The sequence below is a fragment of the Ooceraea biroi genome, chromosome 3 (assembly GCF_003672135.1).
Source record: "Ooceraea biroi isolate clonal line C1 chromosome 3, Obir_v5.4, whole genome shotgun sequence".
NCBI classification, from domain to species: Eukaryota; Metazoa; Arthropoda; class Insecta; order Hymenoptera; family Formicidae; genus Ooceraea; species Ooceraea biroi.
The window spans coordinates 2,673,190-2,695,539 of NC_039508.1; the positions used below are offsets into that span (position 1 = coordinate 2,673,190).

The 22,350-nt window shown below is 38.1% G+C and overlaps 5 protein-coding genes and 1 long non-coding RNA gene across 8 annotated transcripts in view; 3 read left to right on the forward strand and 3 right to left on the reverse strand.

Annotated features, from left to right (window-relative positions):
- LOC105281346 (monocarboxylate transporter 10) overlaps nucleotides 1-8,608 on the reverse strand; it is a 14,806-nt gene extending 6,198 nt beyond the window's left edge. For 2 of the 3 annotated variants that reach the window (XM_026968207.1, XM_011342498.2), the window contains exons 1-3: nucleotides 8,479-8,606; nucleotides 5,815-8,412; nucleotides 546-1,107 (exon numbers count right to left, since the gene is read on the reverse strand). In XM_026968207.1, coding sequence (XP_026824008.1) covers nucleotides 546-1,047 — 502 coding nt within the window. In that variant the 5' untranslated portion in view covers nucleotides 1,048-1,107; nucleotides 5,815-8,412; nucleotides 8,479-8,606. Of the gene's footprint in view, nucleotides 1-545; nucleotides 1,108-5,814; nucleotides 8,413-8,478 lie in introns of all 3 variants that reach the window. The other variant, XM_011342496.2, reaches the window with a different exon arrangement.
- A 30-nt stretch (nucleotides 8,609-8,638) lies between these two features.
- On the forward strand, nucleotides 8,639-12,017 carry LOC105281348 (E3 UFM1-protein ligase 1 homolog). Its single transcript, XM_011342501.3, has 5 exons — nucleotides 8,639-8,850; nucleotides 9,216-9,793; nucleotides 10,066-10,212; nucleotides 10,311-11,666; nucleotides 11,760-12,017. Exons 1-5 carry the CDS (start codon nucleotides 8,771-8,773, stop codon nucleotides 11,894-11,896), a joined length of 2,298 nt encoding a protein of 765 aa, XP_011340803.1. The 5' UTR covers nucleotides 8,639-8,770; the 3' UTR covers nucleotides 11,897-12,017.
- Nucleotides 12,018-12,031: 14 nt separating this feature from the next.
- Nucleotides 12,032-13,321, reverse strand: LOC105281350 (transmembrane protein 170A). Its single transcript, XM_011342502.3, has 3 exons — nucleotides 12,875-13,321; nucleotides 12,580-12,685; nucleotides 12,032-12,510 (listed from the first exon to the last, which is right to left on the reverse strand). The coding sequence occupies exons 1-3, from the start codon at nucleotides 12,972-12,974 to the stop codon at nucleotides 12,315-12,317; spliced, it is 402 nt and encodes a 133-aa protein (XP_011340804.1). The 5' UTR covers nucleotides 12,975-13,321; the 3' UTR covers nucleotides 12,032-12,314.
- An 869-nt stretch (nucleotides 13,322-14,190) lies between these two features.
- On the forward strand, nucleotides 14,191-17,187 carry LOC105281351. The gene is made up of 4 exons (XM_026968315.1): nucleotides 14,191-14,290; nucleotides 14,384-14,585; nucleotides 15,969-16,177; nucleotides 16,293-17,187. Exons 2-4 carry the CDS (start codon nucleotides 14,430-14,432, stop codon nucleotides 16,660-16,662), a joined length of 735 nt encoding a protein of 244 aa, XP_026824116.1. The 5' UTR covers nucleotides 14,191-14,290; nucleotides 14,384-14,429; the 3' UTR covers nucleotides 16,663-17,187.
- Nucleotides 17,188-17,278: 91 nt separating this feature from the next.
- On the forward strand, nucleotides 17,279-21,647 carry LOC105281354 (F-box only protein 21). The gene is made up of 7 exons (XM_011342505.3): nucleotides 17,279-19,119; nucleotides 19,336-19,623; nucleotides 19,772-20,222; nucleotides 20,330-20,487; nucleotides 20,583-20,736; nucleotides 21,021-21,212; nucleotides 21,506-21,647. Exons 1-7 carry the CDS (start codon nucleotides 18,962-18,964, stop codon nucleotides 21,614-21,616), a joined length of 1,512 nt encoding a protein of 503 aa, XP_011340807.1. The 5' UTR covers nucleotides 17,279-18,961; the 3' UTR covers nucleotides 21,617-21,647.
- LOC105281352 lies at nucleotides 20,867-21,769 on the reverse strand. Its single transcript, XR_894290.3, has 3 exons — nucleotides 21,657-21,769; nucleotides 21,431-21,556; nucleotides 20,867-21,198 (listed from the first exon to the last, which is right to left on the reverse strand). It is a non-coding gene; the product is annotated as an uncharacterized LOC105281352 (long non-coding RNA).
- Between the last annotated feature and the right edge of the window lie 581 nt (nucleotides 21,770-22,350).

Here is a 22,350-nt window from a genome sequence, read left to right on the forward strand (position 1 = left end):
AAACTTATTAAGTTATTAATACATCATAAAATAATACTGGTAATATGAAGAGCGCAAATAGCGAATACAATTTTATTCAGAAACAATTATAATTTATATTACTTTTATTAAATATTACCGCATGAGTTATTATAATTACCACAAACAAGACATTCTTGTTGAATCATGCACCCAGAAGTTTGGAGATTGCAAGTTGGGAGAATGCACCCGGAAAATCAAAGATCAAAAATATTCAGATCTTATCATTTGATAAATACTTTTTTTATTGACGAGAGAGATAAATAACCGTGCAATCTCGGGTATTTCTAAAGTACTTAATTAATCTTTCTGATGCATAATTATCGACATTCTTTTTTCACGTATGATAAAATCAGCAATTATTTGGCTTTTAAAGTGTGCGTGCAATAATTCTTTTGAGATCGACCGATTAAAATTAATAATGCTGAATCATGAAAACTAATATTGTAAGAATTTTGCAGATCAATTCAATGATCATCGATCATAGAGAATTAATGTAATATACCATAATTAATATAATTTCGCACCTGATTTGGAGGAGACCTCAGTTTCACCGACTTCTGCGAGCCGTCTCTGCAATTCCGGATAGATGATGGAATAAGTGTTGATGATGCTAAAGAGCACACCGTTAATCGTGAAACTGCCGATCATGATCATCCAGGCCCTCAGGCCACCATCGGGTGGTACGACGGCCGTATTCGTTGGTTCACTCACGGGATCCTCATCAACGGAGCTTTTCCGGTACGTCGAAGTCCCATCCATCTGCACTGCTGCTGCGTTCTCAGTTTTCTGCTTTCCCAATTTGCCGATCGACGCATCGATCGTCACTGCCACGCTCTCGGTCAACAAGGGCTTGCCTTCGCCCGAATCAGAACTGTCAGGATCAGCCTGACGACGCTGGATGCAGCTCGTTGGGATGATTGGATCGTGCGTGGATGTGCGATCGATCGTCCGAATCGACGGGGCGACATTCTCTCCCGAAACAAAGCTGCCGGCGTCGCCGGGACCGGCCTCCTCGTCGATCGTCATCGTTATCGATGATGATCTGCGCCGCTTATTGGCTCTACCCCCTCAAGAATTGCCTGTAAACTGTGCGCCAAGATAAAAAAGTTTTCTTTAAGCTTTTAGAAGTAACAAATTGGTAACTAATTGTTTTGCAAAAGGGTAACAATATGATCGTCACCATCAACATAATGCCGGCTAATACATATGTACATACATTTTTATATTGATTATCAGCGATTTGTATCGTATATTACAATATTGCGAATAGGTTTCCTATCTATAAATATCTTATTAAGTATTAAAATGGCAATATCTAATCGCGAGATTGCTATTTTGATAATTAATAAGATGTTTACAGATACAAGAAATCTATTCGCAAGATTGTAATTAATATAAGATGCAAATCGCTGATACAATGTAAAACTTCATGCGATGTATTAAAAACAGTTTAAAATACCAAAACAAGTTGTCATAATATTCTGATCTGTTAAGAGGCATTTAAATTTATCATTATGTCTAATCTCAAAGTAAAAAGAAATAAGATGAGATACAGAAACAGAGTAAGATAGGTACGTTCAATGATACTAATGTCTTTATACATTATATTATATTTATTACATTTACTTTTTCATGTAGAAAGTAGCATCAGTATCGTACGTATTGGTCTAAAAGTACGTATAAAAAAATACGTGTCTCCTATTTTGGTCTACAACATATTTTAAATTCATCATTGGAGAGAAACTCCTTCCTTGGATTTTTCTCTTCCTTGCTTTTGCTTTATAACTTATTCTACAATTCCATCTTTTCAGATGAGTAAAAATATAATAATCCTAAATAATGCACATTGACTTAAAATAAATATTTATGTATCTCTTGATACAAAAATTATAAAATACTTTTTTCGCAATAAAATATTTTCGCACATCATTTGTGGTTAAGCAACAATAGTTGTAAAACTATGAAAATACGTATATTTGTATGCCGTAGAATACGACATAGAATACGCAATGCTACATTTATTGCTCCGTACGTTGTACAAAAGTCTGCGATGTAAGCTTGATGAGTGCCGGACAGTGCAGCTTTTCAAAGGTCGCAGTTTAACAATGTAGCTAACTGATTTAACACACCGATAGAAGATACTCTGACAGATTATTAATTCAATTTAATTTCCCAATTACGAAACTTTGGCCACATTAATTTATATTTATGATCGTAATAAACAATTAAAAATGTTGTGTCAAATATTGATAAAATAAAACGTTGTGTCAAGTATTGATGAAAATACGTATAATCTTTTAAGAAAAGAGTTTGCTGTAACTTTCAATGATTTGTACATTAATGATACGTTATAACTTAAATTTTGACATCAGTCGAAAAGAAAGGCGAAATATCTAAGTCTTCCTCGACTTTAGTCACACCGATGATGAAAATTAATAGAAGTTGATGACTCTCATTCTCACAAATATAATTCATCACAGCGTATCTCTCGTGACAAAGTGCTAAATTTTCTTCAAACGTCGCGAAAGATTCGACATACTTCTATCTATATGTTCACAAGAGTGATTTTTTATGACGCACATGGTTACTTTTTCATCAGGAAAACAATTATACTTTCTATGCAATACTTATGAATATTTTCCACATGTAACTGACAGATGATTATCTTACAATTAGTGATAATCAATCGAAAAGCTTATTTTTTCCTCAAATTGACTTAAATCTGTATTCCTAAAAATGGGAATTATGTAATCGTATAATTACCAAGAATACTTGAATTCATGGTTATTAATCTTTAGCTTAAATTGTTAGTTCAAATTTTTCATACTCACAATTTTAAAGAAAATACATTTAAATAAACGTTGTATGTACCAATAGAACAGGTTTTATTTGAAACACCCAGTTTAGCAAATAAATTATTATAAATTAATTTTTTACATTTTATCCTATCCATTACGATGTATGAGATGCATCGGTGCACGCAAAGTACATTAAACTCGTTACCACATTAACCGCAGCAAGCGTGAACTCTGATCTATTTTAAACTGGAATAACGACCATTGTATTTTCTGACGATGAGACGCGGCGGGTTTTATTACGGAACTCCTTTGCATTGCAATTCAATCTAGTGGACATACAAGATCGCTCGCATTTTTCACGAGCCATGAATACTTTTCATTACGAACAAATAGAGGCAATTGAATCATGCGAAATCTTTTTCGAGTTAATTTTTAGAACTGCTATTTTGAAGCGCTTGAAATGCTTTTCTTGCAAATATTTATCTTCGGAATTATATCAATATTTTTTTGTAACTAAATTTACATTCTGTTGACTCGATTAACACAAACGTACGATTATTAGATTTTCCTTATCTAAAGTATCCTGTGTCGTAAACATTCTACATATTACGCGTTATGTTTCGTGATTCTGTTTCGCTATTCTGAATCTGACATTCGTTGATACATGAGTCAAACGTTTAATAGTCCGCAACAGTATTAATTCTTTGAAAGCGCATCGATCATTGGACATTTTCGTCGTTCTTTATTCCTACAGACAAAATACACACACAATCTCTTTCTTTCTTTCGTAGATCAATTGCTTACTGCATGTTAAAATATAAATTTAAAGCAAATGATAAATAAAATATATTTATTCAATAAGTTTTTATTTTTCTATCCAACCTATCGCAAAAGTATTACAAATAGTTAAATCTTCAAAAGTGTATTAGTTGCTATTTTTATTACACTTTCCACATGATAAAATCATCGTTTAAGTTATGCAGTTTCTGCAAAAACTAATTGTACACTAATGCAACATTTACAAATAAGAAAATATATTTAAATATTAAAATGTATAATATATAAGAGAAACATTTAATAATAAAAGCACATAGATTGATTATTCAATGTAAATGTATAAAGATATTTAAAGTCTTTTAAAAACTATTTTTTTAAGAATTTTATTTTTATTTTTAGGGAATTCTCCAAATTATGTGTCTAAATGATTATATTCATTTACGCTGAGAAGATATATAAAATTAATCAATGAGGCGTATCAAATTATCATTTAAAGTAGATATTATTTCAAAAACAATGCGTAAAACCAACCCTGACACATATATGTATAAACAATTTATAATTTTTAATTGCCCACGATTGTATAGCACGAAACTGTAAAGATAACGACATTGAGATTAAAGAGTATATACAAAGTATTCGATTTATTCTTAATTGCATTCTTATCAAGGCTCTCGAAAATTAAAAGGTTAACAAGTGAATGTGAAGTGATAATTACATTATTTGTTTACACTTGCGAGGTAGAATTTTGCATATGAAAAAACAAAATCTTTTAATTTGATTTATAAAAATTTTAGAGAATAATAAAAAGACGTTTTACACTTGTCAGGACGCTAAGCTATTGCGTCAGCTCGTATTAAAGACGTGTGTCAAGCGCACGTGGTCAAACGATCATGGAACAAACGTCAAGTATCGAGTCATTTATGTATCATCTAAGGATTACTTTTGTTTGTCCTTGTGTTTAAATGAACTTACTTTCAAAATTAGTGGAGTAGTTTCTGAAACTAAAATATTTCGATCCTACTATGTTTTCTATATTTATCATGACACGATACTGGTAAATCTCTCTCTAATTTGTTATCATTATTGCACAATCATTTTAAATAATGTTATTTTAAAAATAAAACTCGGAGAATATTTTACGTATTAAATGTATTAATACAATGATATAATGAGTATTAATACAAGTTACATAAATTAAATTAAATGTGTACAGCGTTTATGTTTGTGATAATTTTAAATGTGACTATCAAATTCTGCATAAGAAGATAATGCAGCAATTCCATAATATTCCATATTTATCAATTTTATTATGCAACGCGCGTGGCATTACACTGATTAACTGAGTCCTGAAACGAATTATGGCAACTTTGGAAGACACCTATGCACGAGTTGCAAAAGTTGGCTCTGCGACAATATATGATATAATATTGTTCCAAAATTCAAAGATTCCTGTCCCACTGCCGAGTTACGTTCCTCGTTTATTTCTCTATGCGTACCGACAAATCTCAGAAAACCGAGACATTTGATCAGCCCAATCCTAGTTCCAAAATGGGTTTGGTCTAAAGTCGCATTTAAAAATTCGAAACATCTGTTCTGATGAAATTAATACACAGCAAAAAACATTTTCTTTTCTGTTAAAAATGGTCTTCATTAAAATTTTTATGTTAAAAACGCAACCATACCCATCTGTAAATTTACCAAATTATCGTGTAAACTGAATGTTTATTTGAAGTTTAAATTTATAATTAATTAATCCAAATAAAATAACATGTTATATGCAATAGGAAGAATTGTACTCTACAACAGTCATATATAACAAGCACATGTGGTTGTTAATTAACAGCACGTGTGTAACTACAGCCACATTAAATCAACCTTTTCCAAACATTAACGCGACAACAATGTGACATTGTGCAAACCATACAAATAACATTTTCCTTGAACAAAATTTAAATACGTTCACTTTACATAAAATTTGCTTCCAACCATTACGTTAAATTAACACAAAAATATGAGTGGATCGTTTGCGATATAATATAATATAATTTAATCGTTAATTGATTTCAACAAATAATTTTCAGATTTACTCAGTCTTACTTAGGGAATGTCGATAATTCGGATTAAATTGATCTTTCACGATCCTTCATCAGCACATAAAAGAATAACGCATAAATACGTTGAAATGATCAGAAGTGATGTGCGCTTGTGGAATTACCGGTTCAGACGATCCTCAAGCACGCAGCGGGTGCGTGCGTCATGTATGCCTGATGGTTCTCAAAACTCCTTTGGGATCGTGCCGACTCCAAAAGAGGCGGCAGCGACGATGAGAAGAAGAAAATAGAAGGAAGAAAAAGAATAAAAAAAAAAAGAAGAAACTGCAGAGAGCCCTCTCGCTCTCGAGAACTGACCGACCGACCGACCGATCGCGCCGTCGGACGTAAACTAAGGCTACCGATGTTTGGCCGGGAACGAGAGCGAAAGGTCGGAAGCTTCAAGCGCCAAGAGGGAACACACTGATGTATCAAAAGAGTTACTAAAGGAACGAGGAGAGAAGGGTACTACAAAAGGACAGGGCAGAGATAGTGCGAGGAGCGAGGAGGAGGCGACTTGCGGCAGAGATAGAGGCATTACGATAACGATAGACCGGTGCGGGGTATTAGATGGCAGCGGCCGGCGACACGCGTCGATTTGGTTTGAAGAAGTATGTACATACGCACGCACGCACGCACGCACGCACGCACGCATTTAGGATCGCGTGATGACGCGTCATGGTATTTCTATACTGTTACGACGCCGTCGCCGACCTCCCGATGCCGAAAACGCAGACAGGAAACTTGAACGGACGCGAAAGACGAAAGAAAGATGACGGATGTCTATACATGGTGCTCGCGTGAGGGATCTGGAAGGTTCACGCGTCGAATATTTACGTCAATTTGCAAGCAAGCAAAATTAAAAAACGCAAATCTCGAAAATTATAGAGAAGGCTCTAAAAGTGAATGATGTGCGAAGAATGTGATGTCTTTTTAGGAAACCTCCACCGTCGAAGCGATTCTGGGACAAATCGTAATGACTAATCATCTATTGATCATTCTATTCTGTCGATAGAACAAAACAAATAATTGAAATGATAAAAATTGATAAGTGTATCGAAAACTTATCTGCATGTATGACAGTGTAAAAAAAAGATGAATGTATTTTTATATATGCAGTTTAAAGCAATAATGATAATACAAATAGTGTATGTATTATTTATCAGTTCACCTGCTGTATAATGCTATGCACGATTTATTATTTATGCCTATAATATTGTTAAAAATCAACACAGATTACTGGAATGTTCTTCTTTTCAAATATTCCCATCTAAATGTTTTTTTTTTATAAAGTTAAGAAAAATTATATTAGTATACACATAAGTTGAAGCAAAATGGCACTTTAATGGATTGTACCATTTTCAAATCACTTTTAACTAATTGTAAGTTGAGGGAATAGTCTTCACAGATTTTTTCTTTCTCTCTCGATTTGTCTGATATTATAATAAATTAATAAAATTAATGATGAATCTTAGAAAGAACTAATAGTATCTTATTTACATATCATTAATACAAATATTCATAATTATACAGATTTTTAACAGGAAGTTTCAACAAGCAAACGATGCGTTGTAAAGTTGTATTGCAAGATTTATTAGATCTTGTACAGAAACATATATAATTTCTTCTGCATTGATTTATATATTATATTATATATATATGTATCATTCTGTATTATATATATGTATTATATGTATTATATATATATGTATCATTCTGAGTTTCCAAGACTTAGAAAATATATCCCAAGTCCAAAGAACTTTTAAGTTGGGGTTATCATGTCCATGTAACAAAATTAGACATGATAAAATCACGGTATTATGAAACACGACTCAAGTATTGATCAAGCTGTGATCAAAACACGTTCACGCTCGGGGTTCTGATCAATTTTCATCTAAAGGAAAGCTTTACAAATCTTTTCTTTGAAAATCCAAATCGACCAAATTATTAAATTAATTTTATTTAACACGGAATTTAATAAGCAAAGATCGCAAGCACTTTGGATGAGCTTAAAAATATCCTCATGTCGTAAAACAATACACAGTATCATTTAGAAATTTCAATTTAACAATGATACAAAGTTCGCGCTTATTGCAGCGAACGTTTAAAAAACAGTAGTGATGAAAACACGAATATCGCGAAGCTCTTTTGCGACAATGACAATCCGAAATTATGAAGCTACGAGCAGGAATGAAGATTTTGAGAGCGGCTTCGGGCGCTTTAGCGCACTAAAAACGAACGTGACCTACTGACTGAATGACCGACTTGAAGAACGCCATTGAGACTATGCATGAACAATACGATAATCGATCATCACGTACCACGAGGAACGCATAGGCTCAGTCTCCACTACGCTAAACGAGCGATTCGCTATTCCGCTGCCGCGGAAAGCTCCGGTCGCAGTCGTGACTGACGACGACCCGTGACGCGTTATCGATACGATGCTCGAGGACGATGATAGCGTGATCGGCCAAGTGACATGCGCCGGCTAGGTGAGATTCCGCCTCGTGTAGGACCTCGTGCACGCTCGCGTATCTGGTTCCAGTGCCGGTACATTGCGACAACGGCACCGGATCGTTACGTAAGGCCTCCTATGAGTAGCTACGCAGCTCGACGGATGGGGGGGGAGAAGCAACCGGAGCGAGCATGAACGTACAATGCACACACGAGGTGCGTCCGACGTGAACGCGAAGGGGGACGCCCATGGACCGTGAAATTGCCTGCTGGAAAATGCATTTTTTAAAGATAAGATGCAATGCTGGATGACGTTGCCGATGTCTCTCACTTACGAATTAGGCGTTTCCCGATCGGCCCCGCGCGGTATTCAGAGTAGTCGCACAATTTTTACGACCGTCCGCGGAAAGGAAAGACGGCGCTTCCTTTACCCGATGCAAACGCTTTGGAGATCGTGCCGCGCATGCGCGCCCGGTCGATCTACCAACACCACGCTGCGGATGAGCTTCAAAGCGCTTCAAGTACGGACGTATGCGTGCGTCTGCACGTTTGTCGGAGCGTCAGCTGACGAGACCTCGCATCGGTTCCGTTTGAACGTCTGCTTGGACGACGCGAGAGGCTGAAAAGATGAGCAGCGTGGATTGGGAGGAAGTTAAAAGGCTCGCCGCCGATTTCCAAAAGGCGCAGCTCAGCTCGACTTTACAAAAGTATGGTTACTTTTGCTCCACTTTTGGATTAACCTGCTTTTGCTTTCGTGTGACAATGTTCAGTAATAATAATACAATTGTAAATACACATAGTGTGATACAGATTTGCGAATGAATGCTATCAAATTAAATGTTCTTGTTACTCGTATTTCACGGGCATTTTCCGTTATAACAGAGTATTCGCGAGACTCCTGGGTTTAAACATATGGCATTAATCTGTCAATGTGTCAATAAATTTATTTTTGAGCTAAGCATAAGTATCGCAAGATAATATTGAAAAAGATTGCTTAAACTTGCTGCGCATTGTCAATAAGGTCGTATATCTATGTTGCATAATTTAACATGTAAATGAACGCACATTACAGACTTTCCGAAAGAAACTGTGTCGAGATTATAACAACATTGGTGGAGAACAAATTCCTGGACATCATATTTACCAACGACGGCAAGGAATATGTAACTCCTCAGCATCTTGGAAAGGAGATCAAAGACGAGCTGTACGTTCATGGTGGAAAGATTAGTTTAGTCGACCTGGCACAAATTCTCAATGTTAATCTGTCGCACGTAACTAAAGTTGTGACGGAGATTGAGAAGCACAATAAAGGACTGAGAGTAATTTTGGGGCAGCTCATTGACAGGAGTTACATAACCAAGATTGCGGAAGAGATAAACGATAAACTCGTACAGCACGGCTGCATTAATGTGGCCGAGCTGACGCTCACTTACAATTTGCCAGCCGAGTTCTTACAGTCAGTCGTCGAGAAAGAACTCGGGAAGATAATACAAGCTACGCAAGATTCTCAAGATCCCAAGATCTTCTATACCGAGAGCTTCATTGCCAGAAATAAGGCAAAAATCAAAGGCGCCTTGTCTGCCATCACAAAGCCCACACCTTTATCAGCAATATTAGGGCAATGTAGTGTTCCGGAAAGAATATTCTTCTGTACGTGTAGAAAGCGCGTTACAAATAAGCTTCCGACACACATAATTGAATATTTCCTTGTTGTATTATTAAATAATGTTTAACATAAGCTATTGTCACCCAAGCAACTTATTTTGCATTTAAATTTAATTTTTAAATTTAAAATTTTTAAAATTTAAATTTGAATCTTTAATTTAAAAATTTAAAATTTTTTAAATTTAAATTAAATCCTTAATTTTACCTTATATTTATATTTGGCCATTTTATTATTATATACTGTATTCTTTTTGTAGCTATTCTGGATAGTTTGCAAGAAGTAAAACAAGTGCCTGGAGTTGTAACTGGAAAACAGGGCGGGAATAGCATCTACGTACCTACGATATACTCCAAGAGCCAAAACGAGTGGGTTGAAAACTTTTACAGGCAGAATGGGTATTTAGGTAAAAGACACGATTTCTAAAATTCTCTAGTAACGTATGCACAAAAAACAAGCCTGATAAAGTTTTATACTACGATTGAATCTAATTCTATTTTTCAGAATACGACGCGCTCACAAGACTCGGGATAGCAGACCCATTGAACTTCGTAAAACGTCATTTTCAGAATGACAACATAATTTTCTTAAACTCCGTAGTTGCGGGAACGATAATAATGGATCAAGTCGACGCCAATATCGATGAGATTGTTGCGACTGGATCCTTCGTCGACATTTATCCTCTCTTGCCGTCAGTATTTAGCAGCGAGGACGCAGAGATTCTTCTGAAATTAGCCACAAAGAAGACGAAGACCAATGTGCGCATATTCGCGAAGACAGTTGCGGTCTCCGACGCGTTTCTACAGACTTTAACTAAATCCCTTGAAGCGGTAGCGGAACAGAAAGCCGCAGAGATGGTGTCCAGTGGAAAGTGGATTCAATCTGTCGCCGAGAACATTTTGAAATCGAAATCCGTGGATGTCACGACGGAAGGCAAAATGAGCAGAAAGGAGGAACGAAGGAAAAAGGCAGCGGCCGGTAAGGCGGGCGGCGGCAGTCAAGGCAGAGAAACCAGGACGAAGTCCACGAAGAAGAAGTACCTTCAAGGGAGGACGCAGGAGAACGAATCCGACGAGGAGGAGACGAGAACGGCAGTCGGGAAAAACGAGATAACAATGATATCCATGGAGGAAATAAAGGCCGAAGTTATGAGGGACGAGAATATATATGTAGTCGAGGAACTGGTGGACGAATTGGTGCACCACCTGCAACCGAGACTGAACAAGTTTGCATTATCATTGGCGGAACAACTGGCGCAATCCAACAAGATCACGAACCTCAGCGGGATCGGAGAGCGCCTGAACGCTCTGATAACGAACATCCGAGTGTTCGACAAAGGCATCAAGCATCTGGACAAGGCGGATCAAGCCTCACTGAGCAAATACCTGTTGAAGTCTCTGGGTCTCGATTTCGTGACGCACATCTTCAAGCTGGCCGCTCAACAGAACATGCTGCAAGTAGCGGAAAATCTCACGACGGAGATGAGGCAGAAGCTGCTGCTGGAGTTACCGGCGGATGTCAGGGAGCCGTTAACCGGTGTGCACAAAACGATCATGGGGGATTCGGTGGAGGATTTTCTGACCGCGGCCGACGGCGCAATGGTAGCCTGCTGCATGGTACTGAAGAAGCACGATAAGAAGAAGGAGCGGCCGCAGGTACACGCTCACAGGGAGGCTCTGCTGGAGGAGCTGAACGCCACGCAGGATCCCGCACTGGCGTTGCATCTCGTCACGAGCGTGCTCTTTACTGCCGTCACGCAAAGCGCCTTACACATGTCTGGCAGACATGTGACCACCGTTCTCGCATTCCTTCGAAAGCAACTCGAGTTGGACGTAATGTCGACTCTTTCCAGATATCATGGTGCGTACAACGAACGTACAACGGATGATACGAAGGATAGCTCCTACTCATCAAATTCATTCAGCTAGCTAAACCGTGTTCTTTTTTTCACAGATTTGGTACTCAGTTTGTTAAGTGCCTCTGATGAAACCACAAAAATGGAGGCCTCCAAGGCCCTGACGGAGGGATTGGCGGATATAAAGAATATCGCCAACGATTTCAAGCAACACGTGAAAATGGACAAGTCCTGAGAGAAACATACTGTACATAACGCAAATAACGTAAAATATTTTATAGATATGTCTTTTATGCAGATTTCTTGTAATTACCACTGTGTTTTATAGGATATAAATATATATATACCGACAACCTTCAAGCTCCTCTTATGTCTGAGAACCAATTTATTGATATTGCGATGCTTCCGTCATACCGCATCCGCTTCTCTTATCACAAAGTCTTTCTAACATTCATTTCTCTTTCGTGACACTTAAAATCTAGCATTTCTACAGTCAGTCCGATGATAAATGCCGATGCAATTAGATGTCTAAAAACGATCGACTTACCTATGTATGTACACAGTTTTGCTTATGTAACTTAGAAGACACTTGATCGCCATTCTTGTATATACATGTGTGTAAATATCACAAACGCAATGCACGTAACGTCGGGTTACAGAGTCGCTAAGATCCGAGTGAATCCAACACACACCGGCACCACAGTCTGTCCGATGCCCCAAAACATAGCGTACAGGGGTGGCATCTGGTAACCGGACGCTCTATACACAAAGGCGACTGCCGCTGAGCTGACAACTCCCGATGTCAGTGGTAACAGTACGCCCATTATTATAATGAGCAGCGGAAAGAATCTGTGGATACACAATGTCGTAAATTGACTGTACAGATCACGAGTGGCTGTCGAGACATTACTCACATACTTGCCATATTTGTGTTGTCGCAACGTGGCGAAACAGATTGCGCCGGCGATAGTGTGCACGAATACGGAGGAAAGTAGGGCCCACAGAAATATCTGGTACCACATTTCTGAAAAATATAAAGGCGTTAAAGGAGCACGATTTTAATCAAGCTAGGAAATTAACTGAATCCGTTATTAATTAATTAACTCCAATTGATCGGAGGAAATAATATCTGAAATTGGATTCCATTGGAACGATGGAAATGTATTTTCAGTCGTACGTTCACAATGTAATAAGTACTCTTATAATTGCGTACCTGCGAATGATGTTAAGGGCATGTAAAATATGTTGCCCGAGTTCATGTTTCGTAACGCCATTTGGGGTCGTAATAAACTGACATCTGTTTGCGCATCCATTTGGACATCAATAAGAAAATAATTTTCCAAATGATCGTCTTGAATTGCGAGATATGCGAATTCTTTACTAATTTTCCGCTCCCTCTAGCTCTACTAGTTTGACAATTTGTTGTCCGAGAGGTTACGTCCGAGCATCGTTAAGAGAATATCTCAGAATTATTGATTAACATTATTGTTGCAACACAGGGGAAACAGTGGTAATAATGATTATGCAGATGGGTACCCATTTTCGGAAAGACAACGTATTTAAAGAAATTTAAATATTGGTCAACAATACAGACGCGTCAAATTTGACATTGTTCGTCGTTCGCAGTTGTTAAGTTGGCAATGACTCTTTATAATTAAAACTACGTGAGATTGGCACTCACGTCCAAAAAGTACAAGTAGAACAATGTAGGGATATAACTCACAGTTTAAGCATACAAATGCTTGAACGTCCGAGATCTCGGCCCGTGAAATGTGTAGCCAATCAATTTGCAGCTTTTCCGTAAAAGTCTCGGATCGAAATCTCGGATCGATTTCTAGCATCGTCTAAGCACTTTTATCAGTTTATTCTTCTTTTCATGATTCCGAGCAATATTTTTTATTTCTCAAACATTTTTTTAGATATAAGTATAATCGAAAGAACATACATTACATTTAAATCTGGGGTGCAAGGATTCTTCGCGATGGTGCTGCCATCGCACGATATTTGCACAATAAAATGCTTTGTACGAAAATTTGGCAATTTGTACGCACAAAATTGCAGCGGCCACCACTCGGGATAAAATAAAGGAATATAATGAAGCTTTTAGAAGTGACTTTAGAAGCGTAATAAAAGAGAAAAGTATATGTGAAAATCTTGTACCTATACATACATTGTACCTTGTACTTATCATACATACATGAGTTTCACATATACTTTTCTCTTTTATTACGCTTCTAAAGCCACTTCTAAAAGCTTCATTATATTCCTTTATTTTATCCCGAGTGGTGGCCGCTGCAATTTTGTGCGTACTAATTGCCAAATTTTTGTAAAAAGCATTTTATTGTGCAAATATTGTGCGACGATGGCAGCACCATCGCGAAGAAGCTATCTAAAATGCATCTTTGTAGCGTGCTACGCTACCGCTCCGCGTTACGCGAAATGCTCCGCGCCCCGCGGCGCTACGCCACTGCCGCCGACGTGACGTCACACCCCCACCACGACCACCGAGTGGGGGTATATAAGCGGCGCCGAGCATCCAGTCAGCGCCGGCAATTCGTCCCCACGGGCCGCGACTCGCCGAAGCGGTGGGGGTGACGCAGAGAACCACTGAGCGGTTCGGCCGCCTTCGGTTAGTGCTTGGGTTGCGTTCCGATACCATTGGTCAACACTGATTTTGTCACGAAAGGAATGACAGGTCATTTCGATAGGATTTTTCCCGCAGATTACGGGATAAGAAGCCACGCAGCGTGTACCAGAGGCTGCCCACTATGCGCCAGAAGTTGGAGATGGCGAAGAAGAGCGGTGACTACAAGACCGCGTATATCCTCTTGAAGAGATGGCTGGACACGGTCAAGTGGCTGAAGAAAACTCAGGATTACAAGGACCGCAAGTCCATCTGTTCCACCAACATGACCGTCGATCAGGTAAGCAGCAGTGTATGGCAGTGTATGCCAGAGTGACCAGCCAGATAACTGCGTGCCACTGCGCGTGCGTAAATACATGAATGTTTGTATTCTATTAGGTTGTTCATTAAGTTCTGCGGTTTTTTTGCCCTAAATTAAAACATAAATCTATTGTACTTACACATTTATTCAATCTAGAATGTATTGTCCATCTTGATCGACCACCTTCTGCCAACGTTCTGGAAGGGACATAATGCCGCGTTTGTAGAAGTCGCGCGACTTCTGCGCGAAAAAGTCCTTCAAGTACGTTTGAATAGCGTCCACTGAATTAAAGCGCTGCCCGTCGAGATTGTTTTGGAGTGACCGGAACAGATGGTAATTCGACGGCGCAAGGTCTGGGGAGTACGATGGGTGCTGCATGACTTCCCAGCCAAAGCACTTCAACTTCTTCTTGGTCACCAAAGCAGTGTGTGGTTTGGCGTTGTCGTGGTGGAAGACAACGCCCTTCCTGTTCGCCAATTCCGGCCGCTTCTCCGCCACTGCCTGCTTCAATTTTTCTAACTGAGCGCAATGCTTCTCGGCGTCGATGGTCCGACCGCGCGGAAGCAGCTCGAAGTACAGGACGCCTCGCCAATCCCACCACACACTCAGCATCACTTTCTTCGGATGCAAATCCGCTTTGGCAACCGATTGTGACGACTCACCCGGACCGCACCATGACCGCTTACGTCGAATGTTGTTATATACCACCCATTTTTCATCTCCCGTGACCACCCGTTTGAGAAAGGCCTCCAGCGAGTTCCATTTCAGCAGGGATTCACAGATCATGACGCGGTCCAAAATGTTCTTTTCGGTGAGCTCGTGAGGGACCCAAACATCTGCTTTTTTCGACATCCCAAGCCGTTTTAATCGCTGCGCAACCGTTGTATGGGCGATGTCGAAGCGCTCCGCGATCTCCCGCGTCGTCAGGTGTCGGTCTGCTTTGATTGCGGCCACGATTTGGTCGTCGTCAGTGGTGGATGGACGATCGGAGCGAGCAGCATCGGAGACGTTCACATCTCCGGAACGAAAGCGCGCAAACCAACGCTGACAAGTGTCAGCGCTTATGGCCGAGTCCCCGTACACGCCACATATCTCACGTTGTGCGTCCGTCACTTTTACTCCTTTGCGGAAGAAAAATAGCAAAATGTGCCAAAAATGCACCTTTTGATCCTCCATTTTCAATGAATAGCGCGTACACACAACACGTCAAAACACAACAAAGACTCTGGCGAAATGTCAAGCGTTGTCTAACCTGTCACGGAGTATGCGGCAATCCGCGGTTCAGGCGATGCATGCTATCTTTTTCAATGGACAAACGCTATCTATCAAGAAAACCGCAGAACTTAATGAACAACCTAATAGATAAATGAAGTGAAAAACATACTTGCAGACTCGAGGCAAAAGTTAGAGATACGCTATGAGCATAGTTCCAGGAAGCACAACGACGCGGTGGAGAAAATGGAGGTGGACGGGTATTTGATCGTCGACGTCAGGCAGAAGGCTCATTATGACGGTTCCAAAATTACGTTCGACAAGTGCATCAACATTCCACAATCGGAAATTAAACCGGGGTAAATACAACATCTCGCATGTTTTTTCGCTTATAACTTTCTAATTTTATAAAATATCCTTTTTTTCAATTCATCGACGCGCTTGGAACGTTCATCATGGTGTGTTTGCTTTCAGAAAGCTGGGCTACAAGTTCGCGGACTGCTTTCACAAGGACAAGCAGTCATTCGATTTATTTAAGCATCGGTCGGCGCAGCACGTGGACGTAATAATTCTGGTGGACTGGAACACTACGCAGGAAACTTTGACGACCAGCACTTATCTGAACATACTGAAGGACATTTTCGAGAAATGTGATCCCGGCACAAAGCATAAGATCAAGATTCTCAACGGAGGCTACCAAGAGTGGTTGATGACGTATCCGACGTTTACAACGAATTCCAATGTGGCTGTGCCCGAGTTCAACGATGTCGCGAACGCGCAACACTTTGAGAACCCAGACGCCACCCTGACGCGGAAAATTGTTGTTATTTATATGCGAAATTAATTTAGTTTACTATATTGCAAATTGTTTTTATTTTTTGCTTATTGGCTTTTATTATATTTGTGTGTATTGTATCTGTGCTTACTGACTTTGTTACACTTGCGTACACTTTTATCTTATTTCTGTTATTACTTGTTAATAATAATATGTATTGTAATTTTGTTCCGCCGGGGCTCTCGGACCCGCGCGGGCCTCCTTCCCTTCCTCCCGCCGGGGCTCTCGGACCCGCGGGTCTCCTACCCTTCCATCCTCGGGCGCGGTTTTAGTGTCACCGACTCGGCAGCATGACCCACCCGTGGGGCATTCTGCCCGGTCTCGACAGGGATGCACGGCATTTTGGACGAGCGCAGTCCGGGTAGGCGGGGGTGGTGGCCGAATCTCCTGGGGGCAGGGGACGTAGGTCGTACAAAATCACTCTTTTTAGCCGGGAGCGTGGAACTGGCGGAGAGTCCTGACGTAATGCGCCTTTTAGTTCCAGGACTCTTTGTGAGCGGTTTGGTTGGTGGGATAAATAAAAAAAACTTACTTTTAATACTAATTTTTCATACTAATGAAAAATTTGTTTCATTTATTGAACATTTTAATCACTTTTATATTTCATAAACTTTCTAATATTGTTATAATATTTATAATTATATATTATATAATAAGCTTTCTCGAGTCGCTGTTGAGTTGTATTCGAAAGTCCATCTTGTCGTTGAACAATACTATTTATTGAAAATTGGTGAAAATAGAGTTGCGAACGTTTTGCCGTCGAGTCGTACTACTACCTCGATTTTAACATGAGGCCGTGGTGATATCTAGCAGTGTTTCCATGGTATACCATGAAGGTGCCGTTTCATGTAGCGAAATAATCGCCGCGAATGAAGGTCACATGATCATTCGCTGTTCGCTAGCGAGTAATCGCTGTTCGCTGAAAAGTTTCAGCTTGTAGCGAATATTCGCAAGGAGCGAATATGTCTGCTCCAACTAAGAATGTTAACTTTTCAAATTGAGTTACAGACATGCGTATGTAATTATTAAATCTCAAATCTTCTAAAACGAGTTTAGGTAGCACAGCATGAAAGAATCCATGCACTTTCCTTTCTTGAAAAATGGGTGCTATCCAATATTTCTTTTTACAATATCTTTTTTTTCCACTTTTTCTCAAATGTAAAAGTGTAGCTGCAACTGCAGCAGCTTTTCTTTTCTGTACAATATAATAATAATTTGCTTATTGTACATATTGTACATATGCAATAACCACTACAGTTGGTGGTTATACCAAGTCCAGTTTATAACCGACTCGTCGTCCATTACAAAGATTTCAAGATTTTCCTACAAAGTAATAATTTAATCTATATTTGTCAAATATAATATTTAAAAGTATTTCAAAACAACTATGTATAATATTTTCTTACTATTGTTGACATGCAACCATACAGATGTGACGCTCACAAACTATTCATGGCGAATTATTCGCTACTCGCTAAAATCATTCGCAGCGAAAAATTCGCTGCATGAAAAGGCACCTTCAAGGGGATCCTGAAGTTGCTAGTGAAACAGTGTTGCCATGGCAAGTTGTACGCACAAAATTGCTATCATCCACACTCGAGATAAAATAAAGGAATATAATGAAGCTTTTCGAAGTGACTTTAGAAGCGTATTAAAGAAGAACGGTTTATTCTACTGTCTAAAAACCTCTGGAAAACACCGTTCCTTGTTATTACGTTTCTAAAGTCACTTCGAAAAACTTCATTATATTCCTTTATTTTATCCCGAGGGTGGACGGGTGCAATTTTGTGCGTACAACTTGCCAAATTTTTATAAAAAGCAAATATTTGTGCAAATGGCAGCACCATCGCGAAGAAATTCCCTGGTCACTCCAGCTTGCCCTTAAACTTTATGTTCCTACTCAAAGACGGGAGGGTATCAATTGTCCATAGTGCAATTGCGCACATAGCGCACTAGGCTAATAAAATCAGTCAAATTAACCTAACCTAACCAAACAAAGCACTTTGATTGGCCTAGTGCGCCATGTGCTTGAGATGCTCCCCCCCACTACGCACATACACAATTTACGTATCGTGTCGGTGTGTGCACACGGACACGCCACATAGCTTGTGCGCGTCACGTGATCATCCCCACTCTATCCCCACCACGCTACCAAACGAAGTTTCGAATCCCTTACGCTGTCGTCTGTTCATTTGGATTTCTGGACTTGAGTGATAAAGATTATAAACCAGTACATTCGGTTATTCGAATTTTACGTGCAAATATCGTGATATATCTACTCATATTGCTTTTCTTAGCTTTTTTCGCAATGGCTACGATATCAAATCTTCCCGAGGAAATGATAAAGTTTATTCTGTGCAATAACAGTATTAATATACAAGATATTTTTAACTTTTGCACCACGTGCAAGAATTTTAATACGATACTCGAAGACAATGTATTTTGGAAAAGGAAATTTTATCTAAGGTATGTTCTATTTTTTTAAATAAGTTTTTAATAAGATTTATTTTAAAATTTTACTCAACATATTTAAGACACGAGTTTAACGGTAAATAAATATGTTGTTCTTATACTGACAATTTCAAATTCCTCAAAATTCGTTACTGTGATAGTAACTTTATTTATACAATTATTTATGTAATAATTTTCAAAATAGTGTACTATTCCTTATTTTTATTTCAGATGGCCTCGTTTGAAAACAATTAATGAAAAAGAGATATGTACGCAAAAAGGATATGTAGATTTTCGAAAAGCAGTAGAAACACGTGTAAAATGTGGGAAGAAATTAAGGTTTTTCCTCACTCAGATAAACAAGAAGTATTATCGCAGGCGTAATGGAACCATATTATCTTCGCCTATAAATATCGACGAGAAAGGCCTGAATTTATTAATGAATCCAAATGAGATGAATTCTTTGAATTCTTATTTTCTTATAGACGAAGTAACAAGTTTGCTTGAACGGTCAGAAAGGTAAGAAAAAATAAATAATGAACATTTATTAAGAATTTTTATATTTAATTTATGAATAGTTAGGTAGTTATATTATAATAACATATATACATATTAAGGAGATAAAACATTTCCCACATAGGTAATATACAAAATGTTAATCTTTTAGGAAACATAAAGATGATTTACCAAATAGTTATTATACTTGTAAAAAGCTTCTTCCACACCTGAGGCATTATTATCAAAGAAACATATGGCAGGAATTTAGTAAGCGACCTGCTGAACAGCAGCTGTTGGAAGAAGCAGCAACGTTTGTTGCACAATGGTATCAACCAAGGAAAGATATCTTGTACTCCGACATAGATACGAAGCTAAATAATATCGTACAAGAAGTGTTGGTGCATCTCAAACTTAAAAATCCCAAGCATCCAATTTTTTTGGCATCTCCAGAACAGTTTTTATTTTGGAAAAACAATTATATCAACGAAAATCAGTGGGAGAATCACGACGCAAGACAAATTCTAAATACTCTTTGCCAAATTTTCCTATCTAAACTGAATTTCCGCAGAATTGTATATTCGGAGGAGACAAATATCCGTCGAAAATATTTTATAAATTATGTAAGTTATAGATTTTACTACATTACGATTGCATAATGTTACAAGGATAGCTTCGTACCTATTATTTCTTCTAAATGTTAATATTTTTGTCTTATAAATTGTTACAGGTTTTGGAAGAAAAAGTTGGAGATAGTTTATTGCTGACGATTGTATTCCAAAGTGTTGTCAGAAGACTCGGCATATGCTGTGATCTAATAATACCATTTGCAGATGATTTTCTTGCCGTGGTGGAAACTCAATGTTTCTTAACTTGGCAGCCAAAATAGTAAGACTACTTTCAATTTAAATCAATCATACCTTTTCTATATTTTCATTTTTCTTTCAGAATTAAACATATTTTATTTCATTATTTTGTTGTAGCAATGTAACAAACCCTGAATATTTTGATATCAATATATTACACAATGAAGTCCGTCTGAGTAAATGTGATCGCCCCAGAACAAGCCTAGAAGAAGCCCTCTATATCACAAGATATGGAGTTTATAATACATTTGGCAAAATAAATTCCGCACAGGTAATTATTTCTCTATAATGTAATAACATATCTACTTAAAATTAAACAAGAATTCGTAAAATTCACAATTCAGATAAGATAACTGGTTACATGAATACAAAGGACTTGCAAATCAGCAGAGATATCTTAACTCAAAAGTTTAGAATGTAATTTAATTAAAATTAAGAATTTAATGAAAAAGACACATTTAAGAATGATTCTTTTCTAATTCTAAAACAAGTGTGTGTGTTTTTGTTTTCAACAATTTTAGTTTTATTTAATCTAACAAACCTAATTTGTTTTAGCTGATAGAACTGATTAACTGGAGAATAGTGCATAAATTTTCATCTATGAATCTCGCACACAAAGACAATCGTTATTCCTTGGAGCTTCTGTATTTGATAAAACCATGTAATATGAACACGCTCATGCAATTAAGCTTCTATTATTTGCAGCGACGTATGAGCCAAAGACCTATCATAACTGCAATAAAAAAGGTATTTAAAGACGTTCATAACTAAAGAAGGAAACTGAAATTCCTGTAGTTTCTTCTTTTTTCTTTCGTATTCTGCGTAAGATTAATTTTTTTCATATCGTGAATATAGCACCACGTAAGAAAGAATATTACTATTAATGATGTATCTACACATTTTATTAGGTTTCTTATGTAAACCTTTTTATTTCCATTGTTGAAATATCTTGAAATAACACTTACCACATATTAATACGATAAAACACTTGCTGAGTGAAATGTTTTCCATACAAATTTTTTGCTTCTAAATATGTACAGTTGATAGATTACAGCGTTGAATCCACAACCACGAGTCGCGTCAAAAGGACACTAGAAGGTTTACAAAGAATGGAAAGAGAGAACTCTGTGACCATAGGCCGGCATTTATAGTCTGATAGATATGGACTAGCTATGAAGATTCGAGACCTACGCCATAACGCCACTACTGATGTTTAGAAAATATATCGCCTCGTTGATTGGTTCCTGCTCGCTGACGCATCCTGTCTGAATCAGGCCAGTGATGGAAGATGGTTTTAGCTTTATATTCAAGTATCAATGGTATACAGTTCTGTGTGAAGACCTGATATTAGATATTGGCGAAGATATAAAAATATTGTATTGATATGTTGACAAATATCTTAAGGGGATGCTGGAGCTGCTAGTGAACTTCTTCGCGATGGTGCTGCCATCGCACAATATTTGCACAATAAAATGTTTTTTACAAAAATTTGGCAATTTGTACGCATAAAATCGCTGTTGAGCGGTGTTTGGACACAATTAAGGAATGTGAGACTGCTTTTCGAAGTGACTTTAGAAGCGTCATAAAAGAGAATTCTGCGTTTTCCTTTAGGATTAGAGGTTAGAATACAGGAGAACACAGAATTCTCTTTCATGACGCTTCTAAAGTCACTTCGAAAAGCAGTCTCATATTCCTTAATTGTACCCAAACACCGCTCAACAGCGATTTTGTGCGTACAAATTGCCAAATTTTTGTAAAAAACATTTTATTGTGCAAATATTGTGCGATGGCAGCACCATCGCGAAAAAGTTCACTAGCAGCTCCAGCATCCCCTTAAGGGGATGCTGGAGCTACTAGTGAACTATTTTTTCACTATAGCGATGGT

What these genes read in the sequence shown, in the direction of transcription:
- LOC105281348 (XM_011342501.3), top strand. Translation starts at nt 8,771, where the DNA reads ATGAGCAGCGTGGATTGGGAGGAAGTTAAAAGGCTCGCCGCCGATTTC. An exon ending in TCCGGAAAGAATATTCTTCT is followed by an intron (nt 9,794 to 10,065) that starts GTACGTGTAGAA and finishes TTCTTTTTGTAG; the next exon opens with CTATTCTGGATAGTTTGCAA. An exon ending in GACTCTTTCCAGATATCATG is followed by an intron (nt 11,667 to 11,759) that starts GTGCGTACAACG and finishes TTTTTTTCACAG; the next exon opens with ATTTGGTACTCAGTTTGTTA.
- LOC105281354 (XM_011342505.3), top strand. Translation starts at nt 18,962, where the DNA reads ATGGCTACGATATCAAATCTTCCCGAGGAAATGATAAAGTTTATTCTG. An exon ending in TTGCTTGAACGGTCAGAAAG is followed by an intron (nt 19,624 to 19,771) that starts GTAAGAAAAAAT and finishes TTAATCTTTTAG; the next exon opens with GAAACATAAAGATGATTTAC. An exon ending in GAAAATATTTTATAAATTAT is followed by an intron (nt 20,223 to 20,329) that starts GTAAGTTATAGA and finishes AAATTGTTACAG; the next exon opens with GTTTTGGAAGAAAAAGTTGG.
- LOC105281350 (XM_011342502.3), bottom strand. Translation starts at nt 12,974, where the DNA reads ATGGATGCGCAAACAGATGTCAGTTTATTACGACCCCAAATGGCGTTA. An exon ending in GCCCTTAACATCATTCGCAG is followed by an intron (nt 12,686 to 12,874) that starts GTACGCAATTAT and finishes TATATTTTTCAG; the next exon opens with AAATGTGGTACCAGATATTT. An exon ending in CGACAACACAAATATGGCAA is followed by an intron (nt 12,511 to 12,579) that starts GTATGTGAGTAA and finishes GTGTATCCACAG; the next exon opens with ATTCTTTCCGCTGCTCATTA.
- LOC105281351 (XM_026968315.1), top strand. Translation starts at nt 14,430, where the DNA reads ATGCGCCAGAAGTTGGAGATGGCGAAGAAGAGCGGTGACTACAAGACC. An exon ending in CCAACATGACCGTCGATCAG is followed by an intron (nt 14,586 to 15,968) that starts GTAAGCAGCAGT and finishes ACAACCTAATAG; the next exon opens with ATAAATGAAGTGAAAAACAT. An exon ending in CAATCGGAAATTAAACCGGG is followed by an intron (nt 16,178 to 16,292) that starts GTAAATACAACA and finishes GTTTGCTTTCAG; the next exon opens with AAAGCTGGGCTACAAGTTCG.